Source organism: Oryctolagus cuniculus, chromosome 1 (genome assembly GCF_964237555.1).
Source record: "Oryctolagus cuniculus chromosome 1, mOryCun1.1, whole genome shotgun sequence".
Classification (NCBI taxonomy): domain Eukaryota; kingdom Metazoa; phylum Chordata; class Mammalia; order Lagomorpha; family Leporidae; genus Oryctolagus; species Oryctolagus cuniculus.
Genome location: NC_091432.1, coordinates 230017149 through 230034735, shown reverse-complemented (window position 1 = coordinate 230034735; position 17587 = coordinate 230017149). Strand labels below are relative to the sequence as shown.

The 17587-nt window shown below is 56.7% G+C and overlaps 1 protein-coding gene across 2 annotated transcripts in view; it reads right to left on the bottom strand.

Annotated features, from left to right (window-relative positions):
- MVB12B (multivesicular body subunit 12B) overlaps nucleotides 1-16892 on the bottom strand; it is a 173641-nt gene extending 156749 nt beyond the window's left edge. Inside the window, exons 1-2 of one of the 2 annotated variants that reach the window (XM_051855273.2) lie at nucleotides 16690-16892; nucleotides 2313-2435 (exon numbers count right to left, since the gene is read on the bottom strand). In XM_051855273.2, the coding sequence (XP_051711233.1) occupies nucleotides 2313-2435; nucleotides 16690-16770 (204 nt within the window). In that variant the 5' untranslated portion in view covers nucleotides 16771-16892. The remainder of the gene's footprint in view (nucleotides 1-2312; nucleotides 2436-16689) is intronic. The other variant, XM_051855278.2, reaches the window with a different exon arrangement.
- Between the last annotated feature and the right edge of the window lie 695 nt (nucleotides 16893-17587).

The window sequence follows — 17587 nt, the reverse complement described above, 5'->3', positions numbered from 1 at the left end:
CCCCGTGTGAAGGCACTTGTGCTACTCAGGGTCAGCGGTCCATCTGGGACCTCCCCTGCAGAGCCACGTGGCGGTCACAGTCTGGGCACACTCTGGGCACAGGATGGATCCACCCCACACCAGACAGGAGACAGCCGGTGGGCTCGCCACGCCCGCAGCAGGGCGTCCGCACCCACTGTGCACCACCCGGGCCTTTCTGCAGCCTGGCCTTGCACTTGGGCCTGGCGCTGCCTTAGATGCGAAACCCCAGAGAGAAGGAGTGGAAGGACCTCTCTGCACCTGCCCGGCCTGCTGCCCCCTTGAACTTGGGGTCAGACCCTGAGAAGACACCAGAGGCCAGTACAAAGAGATGACTCCCACCTCTGTCCCCGGAAGGGCTTTCCGAGGGCGCCGGGCCAGGCTGCGCTCCCGGCCGCGCGGAGGCTGGGTAATTACCAGCTCGAGCCCCTTGCCCTGCTCACCTCCCGCTAAAATGCACGGTACGGCATAATCATGCACTGTGCTTATTAACTGTGCTCATCTGACACCGCGCTCCTCTGCCCTGAGCTTCCTGTTAGGAGAAAATGATAGGGATAGATTCTGCTCCTGTCAGACTCACCGAGACTTCCAGAAAGCCAGACTACCAAAGGCCAGCTGCCGCCACAAGCCAGGCATTGAAGATGACCCCAGAGGTACGGCATATGAAGGCGACAGATCAGCAAGAGGGAGCAGCAGGAAGACGGGGAGACCACGCCCGGGCCTGTGCTCCCCAGGAGTCCTCCCAGGAGAGCGACGGGGGCCATCCTCCCCCAGAGTGGCTGAGAGCTCCCAGGCCCTGCCTTGATTCACGGCCTTGCTGCTTCAGACCTCATTCATCAAAAGACACTTCGGCTTCTCAAATCAGGAACACTTTTATTAGCTTCCCCGAGTTTTATGGCACAAAGCCATATGTAATGATTCTATTTTATGGAAAGTTATACATTCCAAGAGTGCTGTGAAGTCGGCAGCAGGTAAGGCTCAAAGCTTTGTCAGAGGGTCCCCACTCTTTCACTCTCGGGCCGTCTGTAAGCTTTCAGGCAGCACTTTAATGTGCCTCTCCCCGCCCCCCATGCCCCAGCCCCGACGGCAGCGGTTCCCAATGGGGCCCATTCTGCTTGCTACCCCCTCATACTGGGGACATTTGGCAACATTTGGGGACATTTTTGGTTGTCACCACTGGGGTGGGGGGGGCAGGTACTACTGGCATCAACTAGGCAGAGGCCAGCCAGTGAGGCTGCGGAACAGCCCCACGGCAGAGAATTATCCGACTATCTGGCTTCCAACATCAAGAGCACTGAGCTTGAAAACCCCTCTCACGGGCTTCTGTGGGACCAGGCACCCTGCCTGGGACATCAGGATGATCTAATCACTGGCAGGTGTGCACTGCTGCCGAATGACACACGCGGTCTTCTATTCTGATATATTCTTGATGTATATACACTTCCAAGGAAAAAATAAATAAAATGTCAAAAACACAAAACGAGGAAAGTGAAAATAAGACGACCTTAGACTCCCAGGGCATATGGTGATACTGACTGAGAACGAAGCCCTCCAAACGGAACTCTGCACTGGTAAGCTCCACCCAGAGCAGAATTCCTCTACTGACACAACAGAACGACTGGTTCCAACCAGCGGGACCACAGAACGCCGGCACGAACCTGTGCTGGAAATCAAGGGACGTTCTATGCCAAGTGGTGCTGTGTGGTCAGCCAGAGCCTGGAGCTGGCGGGAGGGGGGGTCCTGGCCCTGGTCACTCACCACACCCAAGGCCTGGGACTCTGTCCTTTCACCTGCTGGAGTCTGGGGACCCTGACCTAGCACAGTGGAGATACAGCGGCCTGCTCCCCTGCCTTCCAGGGACCAGTGGGAGCTGAATGGGTTCACGGCTGGGCAAACTGCAAAGAGCTATACAAATCATGACAGTGCGTTTATGCATACATGGCAAAGATGACAACCTCCAGTCTTTCACAGACTCTTGGTCCCTCTTCAGAAAATGTTACAACTACAAGTGACTTAGGAAATGAATGACTCCAACCTCTAAATCTTCCTGAAGGTGAGAATGATCGGCACAGAGGTCAAGTTACTCAGCCAAGGTCAAGACCAGGAAGCATCCTGGACGGACTCAGGTCTTTGTGACCTCCAAACCAGGACACTTCCTCCCACGGGGGACACTTCCCTCCCTGACCACTCCCCCGAGGGAAGGAACGTCCACACACAGGTCAGAGGGCCTCGACTGCAGGAGACAAGCACTTGCGGGATCAGGGAGCGAAAGGCCGGCACGAGGCCTGACTTACCACGTCGTAGCCTGTCGGGGCGCGGTTCCGCGAAGCCACCACCCCGACCCCCGTGAGGGGGTCCATCGAGGTGTCCGGCAAGGCTTCCGAGAGGTCTTTCACTTCAGGCATGGTGGACTGGTCCTGGTTCAGGAAAGAAGAAAGGAAACACAAAATTCACACGGAGCTCACAATATGAACAACACAGTCTCGACAATGGAACCAGGGTCGGGGGCAAACATCCTGCGTCAGCTCCACGCACCAGCCTGGCTGAAGGAGCCCTGACCGCGCCTCACTCCGTCCTCAGGCCAAGGACTCAAATCGTCTCCGGCCCCTGACTGTCCCCAGCTAGCTCTGACCACTGAGCTAGCACAGCTCCCTGCTCTCAGACCCAGAGGCAAATCACCCTCCACTCCACCGTCCAACCACCTGATTTCTCAACGGGCACCAGGAGCTCCTCTGTGGCTAAACTGGACATGGTCAACACCTTTCACTTCTCTCCTTTCAGTGCCTCCGGTTCTGGCCACAGGACTGGAGTCCAGGCTCCATGGCTCAATGGCTGGTGGCTTTGAAAAAGCAAATGAACCTCTTGGAGCATTCCTTTTCTTAAGCATAAAACAAGGTTATGGTTCTGACAGTCTCGGAGCTGCTGCAAGACCCGAGAATCGAGGGAAATGAAGGGCCAGCGTTAGGCCCTGGTACACAACGGGCACGCGACAAAGAGCACCGGAGGCCGGCGTCACAGCCTGAAGCCAGGTGGGCACCGTTCCCTAGGGGCCTGGCAGATTTTTCCCCCCCTGAGCCCACAGACACTGACTCAATGCAAACATTAAGTGACCACAATCCTCGCCGGGCACTCTGGGAGAGGGGAGGGAAGCAAGAACTCCTACTCTGTGCTGACGGCCTCTTGATGTGAGCCGAGGAGACAGGTGGGACACAGGGAGCACTGGGTCCGGGCAGCTCGAGTGGCCGCGCAGCAGAAAGCAAATAAAAAGGCAACACCTTATGTAAACGAGTTTAAGTCCTTTTAAAAGGACAAGTGGTGAAAAAGAGCAAGCTACATTCCACCTCCTTCTGCGGCAATTAAACTCCGCTGGCCGGCCATCGGTCTGCCAGATCCTTCCAGGACGCTTACCGCTTCCAAAGCAAACGCAGCACCCTGCCTGGGGGGGCAGACGGAGGGACATTCTTACTTCCCAGCATACAGTCAGAAAAGGCCGAGGCCATTAAAAAGCCTGCAGCGTCCCAAACAGGAACACTCCAAATGCTGCATGCTCGTCACTCACGGAGCCCGTGGAAGCCGCGAAGGCTCCGGACAGACTTGTCAATGCCATGGAGTGAAGCGAGGAAGCACCGGGCACAGCTGCACTCACAGCTTCTGTTTACGACAAAAGCTACACTAGGTTATGTTGAACTTAATTCTGCTGAAAATACGCTTCTAGAAGGCCGGGGCAGGGGGCAGGAGACCATGCTGCACCATCTCCTGTTTTCAAATCTCGTTTATCAGGCAGGGTTTATCTGCACGAAGCACAGGGCTGAGGACTTCCTACACACAGTAGGCACTAAGTGAATCCTTATTGTGCGAACACGCCTGCGTGCCCCCGATAAAGGTTTGGACGTAAACATCTGCATTTGCCTGACCTAAAGCAAGCACCCACCAAAAGTCTCTACGTGTGGAAAAGTCCGCATTATTGATAACATGGAAATGGCACTGCTGCAGTTTGCGAAATATTGGTACCTGCTGTTGGTTACCAAAAATGCTTTGTAATTAACATCCCATTAGCAGAACGTACATATTCTGCCAGTGCTAAAACATCACGCTGTGAATTTAATAAAGCACATGTAAGGCTTTTTTTTCAAGATCATATTGCCTCTACTGTCAGAGAGAGAGAGAGAGAGAGAGAGAGAGAGGAGAGACGAGGGAGGCAGAAGGTAAGCACAGATGAGAAATCTCTGGTTTGCCGAGAGACGCACGTCCTCCGGTCTCAACGCTCTCCACCAGGCACTGACAGTATGGCTCCCTGGCTGCAAAGCGCACAGCCGCTCGCACGGGATAAACAGGCTCTGAGCACACGCTGCTGCTCCCAGAACGCACCGAGCAGGCAGCCCAGTAGCAGCTTCCAAGATGGCTGCAGGCGTCTCCAGCCGAGGCAGACAAAGCAGCCGGGCCTGTCTGTGCGGTCAGAGAGAGTCCAGCCTGCGCAGGCCGGAGGGCCGGCAGGCAGCAGCACCAAGCGTCCCAACACAGGCCATCTCCTTTCCTTCCCCCCCAGCTGCCTTGCCCTGGGGACCAAGGCAGCCTTTGTGAAACAGAGACAAATGGCTTCTCACGGTGCAGGGCTGCGGCCAGCCCGGCCACGGGGGCTGCCCCTCCACCACAGCCACGGAGGCCTTTAATGAGAAAGGCCCAGGATATCCATGGCAGAGGCCATCACTCACAGCAGCTTGCCCTGAATTACATATTTTCTGACTGCAAATTACTTTTAACAGCGTCTCCACCATCACTTCAATTGACCTTCCTAACAAAAGGCCATTTATTAACTAGCACTCGGCTTCCCGGCTGCGTGCTGCCTCCAGCCGGAAGGGGTGGCACCTCAGGACTCCACGGCCCGGGGGTCGCAGGCCCGACCTCTGCTCGGGGAACAAGAGGCCACGAATGAGCTTGCGGAGTGAATGTGGCCAGGGAGGGAGGCCATGGGTGCAGAGTTTTAAAGCCAGCATTAACCTGTCTGGCCAGAGGTGACACTGAACTAAAACAAGACGCTCAGGCCCACTTGCAACACCCTCGGGTTCATCTCAGCAGCCCTCATCCGGCTTCCGCGGCTGTGTCGAAATCCTAGCTGCACACAACCCACGCACGCAGCTCCACCGCGCTGCAGGGCGCGCTGCAGTTCTCGGGACGCTTTCCCAGGCTCCCGCTCAGTGGATGCGCACACTCAGCCCGGGAGCCGGCTGGCTTGTGTTCTTCCTACAGGAAAGGAAACCGAGCCACAGCAGAAAGACGGCAGAGCCGGTGGGACCCCCAGTCCTTGCCTCCTGCCTGCTTCCCCTTCCCCTGTGCACAGGGCCCCACATCCTACCCGAGAGAGAGCGAGCGTGTCAACACTAACTATGGTTTAAAATGCCAAGGCTTCTCTACCTTTGACCACAGCTCAGTAAGTCAAGCCAGAGGGAGAAAAGCAGAGAAAGATAAAAGTAACAGGGGATTAATTTTCCTCACACCTCAGTTTCAAGATGCGACATTCCCCTCATAAATAATTTACAACAATAAAAATGAGCTAGGGCCACGTTTGCGCAGGATGGAGGTAAATTTAGGCCTAATGAGGGAGATGGGTGCGCCGCACAGGAGGGAACGGGCTGATCTACGGCCCGGGTGGGCAGGATCCACAGCACACAGGGGCTCTGTTACCAGGCGAAGTTGCGGGGCCAACACGGAGGAGGGCCGCCAAATGGGGAGCTCGTGCCATCCCAGCTGCGCCTGCAAGGAGGCGCTGTTCTGGGAAAGCCAGGAGCTGACCCAGCGTTTGGATGACAAGAGAAGGGACGATGAGATTCTCCACAGCTGGCGGACTGAGCCAGCCTGCATCTAACTCTGTTCTCAATAAACGCAGGTGGTGGGCGCCTGGGAGTCACATCTGCTGCTAGACACGCGACACTGACCTTCAGCTGATCCTTGCAGATTATCCAACCCCAATCCCCACTCCACCGTCTCTGCTGAGCGGGCCGCAGCCTCTGCCAGATCACTCCCAAGGCTGGAGGCAGCCGGGGTCTGCCCCGAGAGGCCTGCACACGTGTGTATGCGTGTGTGCCTGTGCACATGTGTATGGTCTGGGCAAGACGGGGAGAGGGAGGATGAAGTGTTGCCCACGCAGGCTGGGAGGGGCTGCTTCCTGCTTCTGCCGGCACTGGGGGTGGGGCCGGCTCCCAGCACTGCCACACGGCCCAGCACTGCCATCCAGGTTCAGAGATATGGACTTTAACTATAAAGCCCCTTCACGCAGACGGCACACTGCTCCCTCGTAGCTGATCAAAGAACTACTACAACCAAGAGCATAATCCCTAAAAGTCTGCAGTGACGGGCTTGGCGGACAGACGCTCAACATTGTTTTAGAATCAAAGGCGAGCCTGCAGCCGCGGTCCGGGAGGAGCCGAAGCTACTCTACCACAGTTGAGAACTCGGGAACTTTGATACCATCTCTGTTTAATTTCCACGGCCCTAGTGAGCCTGGGGTTTATCGCGTTTTATCAGCTCCCGTACTGAAATCAAAACCCGACCAACAGAGCTCAGACCTCAATCCGAGGGGCCCTTCCAGCGGCGGGTCTGGGCCAAGGAGTTTAAAGTGTTTTCAGGGGCAACGACGGCAGGGGCAGGGGGTGCTGCCTTCAAAGGAGGTGCCCCAGCCTCCCTGCCTCCCTGCCGTGGTGAGGAAGGCTGGCTCAGAAGCCAGGCCAGCGCCACCCGCCAGGGCTGGAGGCTCCACTGGCACAGAGCTTTGGAGGAGAGTAATTCCAACGTACTAAAGGGGGCAGGTTAAGTGAGGCTACTGCAATTGAGATGACAAAACCAGTGGGTTAATTAAGTCCCCACAGGACGACAAGCTTGCTTGAGATCCAAAACCAAGTGCACCAAAGACATACACTGTCTGCCCACGCCCCAGCTCGCCGGGCTGCGGGACGGAAGGGAATAAACATGCCACTCGCGGTGGGAAACAGCGCAAGAGCAGGGTGGTCAGCGAAACAGCCCGTCCCCCCACGGGGAGCTGGCGCTGCCGCCGCTGTGCGGAGGCTCTTTGCCTGTTGCCAGGCAGCCATGGTCTGCAGGAGCCCATGCCCCACTCCGCTGCCCCAGGATTGCTGGCACCTCTCAGCTGACAAAATGCCAGCAAGAGACTGGAGAACACTGCCCTGTCCCTGGGCGGGGGAGCCCATGGCTAGGCCTCACCGAGGCACACCACCACGCACGCACACCACTTCCTTACAGCACAGGGGCAGAGACCCCTCCTCCTTAGGGGGCTGTGGGCTGAGGCCAGGGTCCATGAAGCACCCAGGCATTTGTTCGGCCAGCTCTTGGACTGCCCATGGGGGACTGTGACAGGCTGGCAAGTGTCCCCGTGGAGCCCAGGACTCGCCTTTGATTCGGACTTGGTTAACCAGTCAGGATCAGAGCGCTCTGACACATGCTGTTGGATACCATCCTGGGAAAGTAAATATTTTTTTCTCAGCTCTCCTAGATCACAAAGACTTTTCCAGTTAGGAAACTACCCCTTGCCAGCATTTCCTCCCCACACTTCCCCTTCTGCCCCACTAAAGGCCTGCTTCTCCCAATAGAAGAATCTGGTTTATAAACACACTACAAACAGATTCCATCTGACCCAGGCTTAGACCGACAGCAACCCTCTGATGAGCAAACCTAAGATTTTCCCATCGGTATCTGAGGCAGGCCCAAGGTCCAGGCTGCTGCAGCCCCTGCACAGTACAATGCTCGTCCCGGAATTCCTTCTCCGAAAATAAACCTGGATCAAGTCCTCAGGCACCGCCCTGGCCAAGGCCCTGCCCAACTCTGCACAAACCAAGGACCACGTTTCAGGATGGGGCCCCCTCCAGTGTGCTCACGATCCCTGCAGATGAGGGCCGACCCTGCCCACTCCCACCAGGGCTTGCCTGGTGGTGTCACACTGCCTGTCCCCTGCAGAGCAGGAAAAAGGACCCCCAGTGGTAGGCAGATGCCCTGTCAACGAAACCATCCCAAGAAGCTCCCAAAGCAACGGTCTCAGAGTTCAGAGACGTGAGTCACACCCTTCCGTGATGGCAGAGATGTCACCTCGGTGACAAGGGCTGCCAGGCCATAAGAAGCCTGGCTTCGGTCAACCCGGCCACCACGCCCCTCCTGGCTTTCACATGGGTCTTGAGAATCTCTTTCCAAACATGTGATGGTCTTATTCTACCCATGTGTTGACGACTTCCAAAACTCCTCCATGGCCTGGACCTTCCTCCTGAGACTCAGGCCTGTGCCCAGTGTCCTGCTGCCTCTTTTCGCCTGCGCATCCCACAGACAACAGGCACCACCCTCCCCCTGGGCCCCGCTCCACAGCCTGCTCTCTACCAAGGCCTGGGGCACCACAGCAGCTGTGCTGAGCACTTGAGCGTACAGCAGTGACAACGATGCAAAGTCGTGCACTCTGCAGCAGGGTTACCCATGTCAGCGTGGGGAAGAGTGCCCTGGAGGGTCTGCGATGGAGACCCTGGGGCCCCACCCTCAGGGAGTCAGTGTGGGAGGGGGAGCTTGAGGGTGGAGCTGCATTTCTAACAAGCTCCCAGCCAACTCTGAAACCACTGGTCCACGATGTGAAATTTGAGAAGATAGTAGGGACACACTCAGAGCCTGACAAATGATGAATGAATGAATGAATGAATGAGGAAAGAAAGAAAGAAACCTGAAAGTGATCTCATAGAGATGAGCCTCAGAATGAGTCTCCCGTATCTCTTCCCTCCCTGCCACAGGTCAGCCGAGAGCATCCAGTTTCTCCCCCATGACACCCACGTACCACTTAAAATCTGGGTCCTATGTCCCATCCCGCAGACAGGAGCTGTCACTCAGACCCTGGTATCACCCAAGCACGTGGTCTTAGTACACAACGCCTGCACCTGTGTGCTCAGGCACAGCCTTGCCCTGCAGAAGGGTGCACACTTTTTTTAGCGAAATGTAAATTGTTCAAGTGCATGTTGGGTCCACCTTGCCGACTCACAAAGTGGACAGTGGATGAATGGAGGAAGTCCCTGGCCTCCCAAAACTGCCAGGCTTCAGGGCCAGCGCTGTGGTACAATGGCTTAAGCCACCACCTAAAACACGGGCATCCCGAATCGGTGCCATTTCCAGTCCTAGCTGCTGCGCTTGTGATCCAGCTCCCTAGAATGAGCCCGGGGAAAGCAGCAGAACACAGCCCACGCACTGGGGCCCCTGCCTCCCACGTGGGAGATCCAGGTGGAGTTCCAGGCTCCTGGCTTTGGCCTGGCCCAACCCCAGCTGTTGCAGCCATTTGGGGAGTGAACCAGGAGATGGAGGACTGACCTCTCTGTCTCTCCCTCTCTCTAACTCTACCTCCCAAATAAAGCTTTAAAAATTGCCAAGTTTTATTGGACAAGAAGACACATAAAGCAGAAAAGGCAACAGTGAGAGGCCCACGCAGGGAAAACACCACAACCCCCGGAGCCCAGGACCGAGCACCTGAAGAGGCAGTGAGGCTGGACGAGGGCCTAGCGGGGGTAGCGGGGGCTCAGGCCGGTGAGCTGTGCATCCCCACCCTGCTCAGACTCTAACCGAATGGGTCTGGGCCAGGGGGGACACTGGGCAAGGCTTAGCCAGGGAAGGGATCTGTGGTGAAGAAGACCTGGCCCTCACAGGCTGTGGGACGGAATCTAAGAGTAAGGGGCTACAAATGAGGGGACTCTCCCCTCCGCCTGGTGAGCCAGGGCAGGTGTAGAAGGGCTGCTCCCCCTGCGAGACAGAGGCGTGGAGGGACCTCCTGCATCACAGGGGCATGTAGGGGAGCTGCCAGTGGCAAATGGGCTTGGAAGTGAGTCCATGAAATATTCAAGCAGATACACACCATACACTAAACTCAAAAACCCACCTGCACTCCCCTGCTATTTCTAAGAGGTCTGAAGGAAGAGAGTCCCAGGTCTCTGTCCTCCCCTGTAGGTGAGCGCTTCTCCAACCCACCCATGCCTTCAGACCCCCAGGGGGCCTCTGATGCTGTTAGCTCAGGGTGTAGAGGGGTTGGGATGGGGCGGGGCAATGGCAGGCAACTCGGAGGACGGGAAAGGGGCAGCTTGGGAGTCAGAGGGACCTGAGCGCCAACTGCAGATCTGACACAGCTGTGTGACCCCTTGCAAATGAACTAAACTGGGCGGAGTTTCCACCCCTATAAAATTAAAATAGACAAGTCAGGGTAAGAAATTTGCATCAAAGGACACAATCAACAGGGTGAAAGGGCAGCCTACAGGATGGGAAAAATATCTGCAAATCACATGTGAGAAGGGTTAATATCTGAATTTATAAACAACTTCCACAACTCAACAACATAAAGACAAACTACTACACGCAGGTGTTTGGTACAACAGTTAAGATTCTCCTTGCGGGGGCCAGCGCTGCGGCGCAGTAGGATAATCCTCCACCTGTGGTACCGGCATCCCATAAGGGCGCAGGTTGGAGTCCCGGCTGTTCCACTTCCAATCCAGCTCTCTGCTATGGCCTGGGAAAGCAGTAGAAGATGGCCCAAGTCCTTGGGCCCCTGCACCCATGTGGGAGACCCAGAGGAAGCTCCTGGCCCCTGGCTTTGGATCAGCCCAGCTCTAGCCGTTGCAGCCATTTGGAGAGTGAACATGAAGATGGGAGACCTTTATCACTCCCTCTCACTGTCTGTAACTCTCTCAAATAAATAAAATCTTTAAAAAAAAAAATCCTATTTGGGTTTCCCACAACTCATGCTGAAGTGTCTGGGTTTGAATCCTGGCTTCACTTTCAATTCCAGCTTCCTGCCACTGCAGACCCTGGGAGGCAGCAGGTGATGGCTCAAGTAGTTGGGTCCCTGCTACCCACATGGGAGATCCAAACCGAGGCTTTTGTTTTGTTTTAATTAGTTTATTCATTTGAGAGGCAGAGTTACAGAGGGAGAGACAGAGAGAAAGGTCTTCTATCTGCCGGTCTACTCCTTAAATGGCCACAACGGCCGGAGCTGAGCTGATCCAAAACCAGAAGCCAGAAGTCAGGAGTCAGGAACTTCTTCTGGGTCTCCCACATGGATGCAAGGGCCCATCTTGGACCATCTTCCACTGCCTTCCTAGGCCATTAGCAGAGAGCTAGACTGGAAGAGGAGCAGCCAGGACAATGAACTGGTGCCCATGTGGGATGCTGGCACTGCAGGCAGAGACCTAACCTACTACACCACAGCACCAGCCCTGCCAAACCGAGTTCTTGGCTCCTGCCTTTAGTGTGGCCCAGTCCTGACTGTTGTGGACACTTGGGGAGTGAACCAGTGAATGGAAGACTTCTCTCTTTTTCTCTCTGTCTCAGTCTTTCTCTCTCCTTGCCTCTCAAATAATGAAAAAGAAATAAAAAAATCATTTTTTAAAATGGGCAGAGGACTTAAATAAGTGTTTTTTCAAAGATGACATACAGGGGCCGGCGCTGTGGCACAGTGGGTTAATCCCTGGACTGAAGTGCCGGTATCCCACATGGGCGCCGGTTTGAGACCCGGCTGTTCCACTTCTGATCCAGCTCTCTGCTATGGCTTGAGATAGCAGTAGAAGAAGGCCCAAGTCCTTGGACCCCTGCACCCACGTGGGAGACCCAGAAGAAGCTCCTGGCTCCTGGCTTCAGATTGGCGCAGGTCCAGCTATTGTGACCATCTGGGAAGTGAACCAGTAGATGGAAGACACTCTCTCTCACTCTCTCTCTCTCTGCCTTTCCTCTCTTTGTAACTCTGATTTTCAAATAGATAAATAAATCTTAAAAAAAGAAAAAAAGATGACATACAAATGGCCAAGCACAGGAAGAGATGTTCAATACCGCTAGTCATTAAGAAAACCCATATCAAATCCAAATGAGATTACCCAACAGGGTGGTTACTACCGGAAACAACAACAAAACCAGAATAACAAGTGGTGGTGAGAATACGGGAAAATCGGCACACCGCTGGTGAGAAAGTAAAATAGAACAGTAACTATTTTATGGAAAACAGTAGGGTAGGTCCTCCAAAACATAAAAAGAGAATTTCCACATGACCCAGCAACTCCACCTCTGGGTATATAAGCAAAAGAGGGTTATTCACAACAGCCAAAAAAGAGGAGGCACGCACATGTCCATCTGCAGGCGAGTAAACAAAGTACGGTCGGCACACTCAATGGAATATTATTCAGCCCTCAAAAAGAAGGAACTTCTGATACAGGATACAACCCGAGGAACCTGGGGGACGTTAAGCAGAGTGAGATGAGCCAGGCACCAAGACGACGAGCACTGTGCATCCCACTTCCGTGCCGGGCAGTAGAGTGGTGGCCGCAGGCGGTGTCTAAGGAGCGCAGCCTTTCAGCTTTGCAAGAGGAAAGGGCCCGGAGCAACAACGCGATTGCACAACGCGAATGCACCTCATGCCACTGATCTGCACGTGTAAAGCTGGTGACCACGGTCAGCTGTGCGTTGTGTGCATTTAACAACTTGGTGAGTAGCGTCTAGAACTGGGGTTTCAAACTCCAGGAGGCTGAAGAATAACCCAAGAGGGGCCGGCACTGTGGGGTAGCAGGTAAAGCCACCGCCTGCAGTGCTGGCATCCCATATGGGTGCCAGTTTGAGTCCCAGCTGCTCCACTTCCAATGCAGCTCTCTGCTGTGGCCTGGGAAAGCAGTGGAAGAAGGCTCAAGGCCATGGGCCCCTGCACCCACATGGGAGACCCGGAGGAAGCTCCTGGCTCCGGATCAGCACAGCTCCCTCCATTGCGAACAACTGGGGAGTGAACCAGCAGATGGAAGACCTCTCTCTCTCTCTCTCTCTCTCTCTCTGCCTCTCCTTCTCTGTGTAACTCTTTCAAATAAAAAATAAATAAATAAATCTTTAAACAACAACAACAACAAAAAAAAAACAACCACCCAAGGTGCTTGCTAAGCACTCAGATCCAGGGCCCCTCCCCCAGACACTGTGATTCAACAAAATTGGGGGTTCTGGAATCTGCATTTTCATAAACACCTCAGGCAGATTTAACTCATTAAGAACTCATCTATTTCTCTCTTCTAAAGGGTCAGGAGATACTCTTCTGATGCGCTGATCAGTATCTGTTTTAAAAAGTGTGTGTCTGTGTCTATGTGTGGGATGCTTAGCTTCTGTAACTATAAAGAAGGAAAGAACAACTCAACGCTGATCCCAGCCACAGGCCCAGTAAGATGGCCCTCTGGTCCTCGGGGACGTATGAGCCACAGAGCTCCGTGTGCCATCCCCGGGCTCCAGGCCCACGGGCCTCTCACATTTCTGCCTGGACATGCGCCGCATCTTGCCAGAAGCGTGTCAAGTAAACCAAACACATGCCCACAGGATGTCCCCAGCGAGGGAGGCGATGTCACGCAGCCTGCAGCGGCTCTGCCTCCCAGGCAGCTGCAGACAGATCTGACTCAGGCGAGGCTGCTGCACACAGCACACACAACATGGGGAAACCACAATTCCCAAGGGCAGCCCAGCGTGCAGGAAGCCAGAGAGAGCCCAAGGGGGCCGTGAAAGGCTGGCCAGAGTGGGCCTTGGGGACAGCGAGAGCAGCCTGGGGTGAAGCCCCCCACTCCAGGAACCCAGGCCTCTCCTTCCACAGCCAGCTAGCAGAGGAGGTCCTGCTTACTCACCCACAGCCGGCCAGCCCAACCACATCCAGCCTTGTACTCATTTGTTACCTTCATCATCGTAATAGCACCTTTGACACTGCCTGCGCTCGGCTCCAGTGCCATCCATACTTTGCAGTGCAGCGAAGACGTCGCCCTCTGAGCACGATGCATGCCCTGCTTCCAACCTGCTAAGGTACAAGTGCCCGAGCCAGTGGATTGCTAATTCCCCCAGAAGCAGGTCTGCCACGATTTTGATAGAGACGAAGCTTCAGGCCCTCCCTTACCCCTTACCCCCTGAGAGGGCATCTAGCAACGTGTTCACTCAGTGTGCTGCTTTGTAATATGTACAAAAGATATTCTGTGGGGCCAGCACCGTGGCATGGTGGCCTAAGCCTCTGCCTGTGGCACCAACATCTCATATGGGTGCCGGTTCGAGTCCCGGCTGCTCCACTTCCTATCCAGCTCTCTGCTGTGGCCTGGGAAAGCAGTAGAAGATGGTCTGAGTGCTTGGGCCCCTGCACTTGTGTGGGAGACCTGCAATAAAATCCTGGCTCCTGGCTTCAGATCGGCACAGCTCCGGCAGTTGCAGCCAACTGGAGAGTGAACCAGCAGATGGAAGACCTCTCTCTCCCTCTGTAACTCTACCTTTCAAATAAATAAATCTTTAAAAAAAAATTCTTTTTCTTACAGCAACCTCCGCCTCAACACACTGTAGGAGTCGGGACCTGACACTGCGGCCCACCTAAATTTCACATCCACCCCCTTCCCCAACCTGCACAAGGCCGGGTGCAGCCACACACATGAGCTCCTCATCTTTCCAACTGACTATCCTTGTGAGGTTAGCTTTATTTGCTACTGTAGGCTTATTTTTATTTGCCTTTTTCACAGTTAAGGAAATGGGAATTCAGAATGGTCCCATAACTTGCCTAGGGTGACCTGGGATTCAGGAGGTAGCCTGAGATTCACAACCAAAACCCTGAACCAACTCACACTGTGGCATTCCTACTTGGCCTGATAAGAAGTAATAACCACAAACAGAAAGACATTATGGGCTGGTGTTGTATGGCAGTGGGTTAAGCCTCTGCCTACAACGCCGGAACCCCATAACAGAGCATCAGGTCCAGGCTGCTCCGCTTCCGATCCAGCTCTCTGCTCATGCAGTGCAGAAAGACCCAAGTGCCGGGCCTCTGTCAACCACGTGGGAGGCCAGAATGGAGTTTCTGCCTCCTGGTTTTCGCCTGGCCCAGCCTCGGCAGTTGCCGCCATTTGTGGAGTGAACCACCGATGGATGATGTCTGTCTCCGCCTCTCTCTGTCACTCTGCCTTTCAAATAAACAAATTAAAAAAGAAGACACTAGAAATTAACAAAGGATCCTTCTCAGTCATCAGTTCACAAGCCCTTAATGAAAACAGCTAAAGCTCATGGGCCACTTGCCACACGCCAGGCACCGAGCTAAACTTTTCTTCCAGTGACCCTTGAACCTCTCACCACAGTCAGACAGAGGCTGCCATTCGCTTCCCTCCACAGAGAGAACGCAGACTCAGAAAAATATACCAATATGCCCACGAATGCAAAGCAGCAAAGCCAAGACTGAAGCCGAGGCCGGATTCCAAGCCTCGCCCTTAGCCGTGGTATTGTCAATGTTCCAGCTGCAAGTGGACAAAGCACTCCAGCAGGACAGAGAGGCGGGGTGCGGGTGACACCCTGCAGTGACCCTGCCTTCAGCCGAATCAGGGTGTGACCTAACCACTAAAAGGAACGAAAAACGTGAAGATGAGCAAGGGGTTTGGAGCTCAGGTACCTGCAGAGGCCCCTTCTCTCCAAGGCCCCTCTAAGTATTCTGCGTGTGCTGTGGGGTCTCAAAGCACCCCCACCCGACTTCCAGCAAACAAGAAACGTGTCACCAGCTCCAGCAATGAACCATCAGGCACCCCGGCTTTCATGGGCTCTAGGCTTCCACACAGCCTATCTACTGAGTATTCTAAGGCTTTTCTGGGGCAGCTAGGGCTGTTGAACCCTCCGTGCTAAAATGAGATGAGATGCAGCCAGCTGTTGAGAGAAACACAATGAGACCATACTGAGAAGCTACCACCAGAGACAAAGGCCCCTAAAGCAGGGCTGGCCTGCTCTCTGCTTTTATGGCGGAAATATGTCTCTGGGCAGGGAGCAGAGAGGGGCTTCTGCCCTCCCGGGGTGTTCCTCTGGACGGGCTGCTTGTTGAGGGGCAGGGAACAGAAGAACCGCATCTCTAACGGGGAGAAAGGCTGATATTAGGAACAGCTGTGTGTTGATAACAAAGGACAAGGATGCTCCCGGGTCTCCCTCGGCCACCTGTGCTCTGTCTCCCGCCTGGCTATGCCCTGGCGCTGCCCGCTCACACCTCACTTAGGCTGGAGTCACTCTAGGGTGCTCAACCCATGTCTGACCATCCAGCCTGGATGGGCACCCGGCCGGGCATCTCACCCTGCAGACAGGTGCCCTAGGGTTTGGGGTGGGGGGGAGATTCTCTCTGCTGTGCCCAGGTCACACCAGTGGCCGGCACCCCTGAAGGATGTCTCAGGGTCAGGTGCACTCCGGCCTGCATCCATGTGAGCAAAGAGAGCTGGACCCCCAGGCCAGGCCGGCCGAACGACGGTCCGCAGCCTGCGGCCAGGTGGCCGCGGCACAGGTGAGCCGCCTCGCCTCGCCTCGCCTCGCCTCTCCCACGGCGTTGGAGGCTCTCGGGGGCCGGCTCCTCCTCTGCCCGGCCCTGGGGGCGCTGCTTTGCACTCGGACTCCCGCTCCCTCCCGCCGCAAGGCCGAGCCAGGGACGGGGAGCCGCGGCGGGCGGGCGGGCGCGCGCCGGGCCCGACAGAGGCCGCCCGGGCCTGCCCAGCCGCGGGCCGGGCACGGAGCCCGCAGGCCTCGGCGCGGCCCGGCTCCTCCCGTCCGCCCGCCCCTCGGCCCGGGGCCCGCGTCCGCCCGCCCGTCCGCCCGCCCGCCCTTCGGGCAGCAGGGCCGGCTCGGCCGAGCCGCGGCGGCGCCCGGGCCTCACTTAACTGTTCCCCGCTGGGGCGGCTGCGGCGGCGGCTGTGGCGGCGGCGGGTCCCGGCTCCGTCTCACGCAGAAGCAGCTTCTCATCGCCCGGGCGGCGCGGGAGGGGCCGGGCCCGGGGCCCAGGCGGCGGGAGCCGGCGCCGCAGCTCGAGCGCGAGCCTCGCGGGGAGCGGCGGCGGCGGCGGCGGCGGCGGCGGCTGCGGGAGGGGCGGGGCGCGGCCTGGCGGCGGCGGCGGCGGCGGCGGCGGCTGCGGCGACAGCGACAGCAGCAACAGCGGCGGCGGCGGCTCCCTCCGCGGGCCGCGGCCGGCTCCGGGCCCCCGGCGGTGGCGCTGGCTTCGGGGGCGGCGCCCGGCGCCCGAGGCTGGTTGGGCGGGAGGAGGGAGCGGGAGTCCTGGGTCCCGAACCCGCGCCGCCGGCTCGGCTTGTCCACTCCGGGGAGGCCCCCGGCACGCCGACCGGGCCTCACGGAGCCCGCGGGCGACCCCTGCCCGGCCTCCGGCCTCAGGCCTCGGGCGCCCGGGGCGTGGATCGTCCCTTGCCCCCAAGGTGGGCTTCTCCGGGCACCCTCGGCCCGCTTAGGTCGCCTGGGCCTCGCTGTCGTCCGCGTGGCTGCAGGTCCCGGAAGCCCCCCGGCCTCTTCTCGGGACTCGCGTCCTTCCTTTGCGGAGCCCCAGGGCGCTCCCTTGGTTCCTGCCACTGCCCGCGCTGCCCTAGCGGGGGCCAGCCGAGCCTCTCAGGCCGGCTGCGGTCTCCTCGCTGCACGCAGGATTTACCTCGGAGGCCGAATGTATGGGGCTGGCCTCAGGGAAGCTTCTAGAAGAAGCGGCGGAGGCAGGATCCTGTCCTGCAGTACTTGGGGAACGGTACAAGCCCAGTAGACTGGAGCTGGGTGAGGAGGG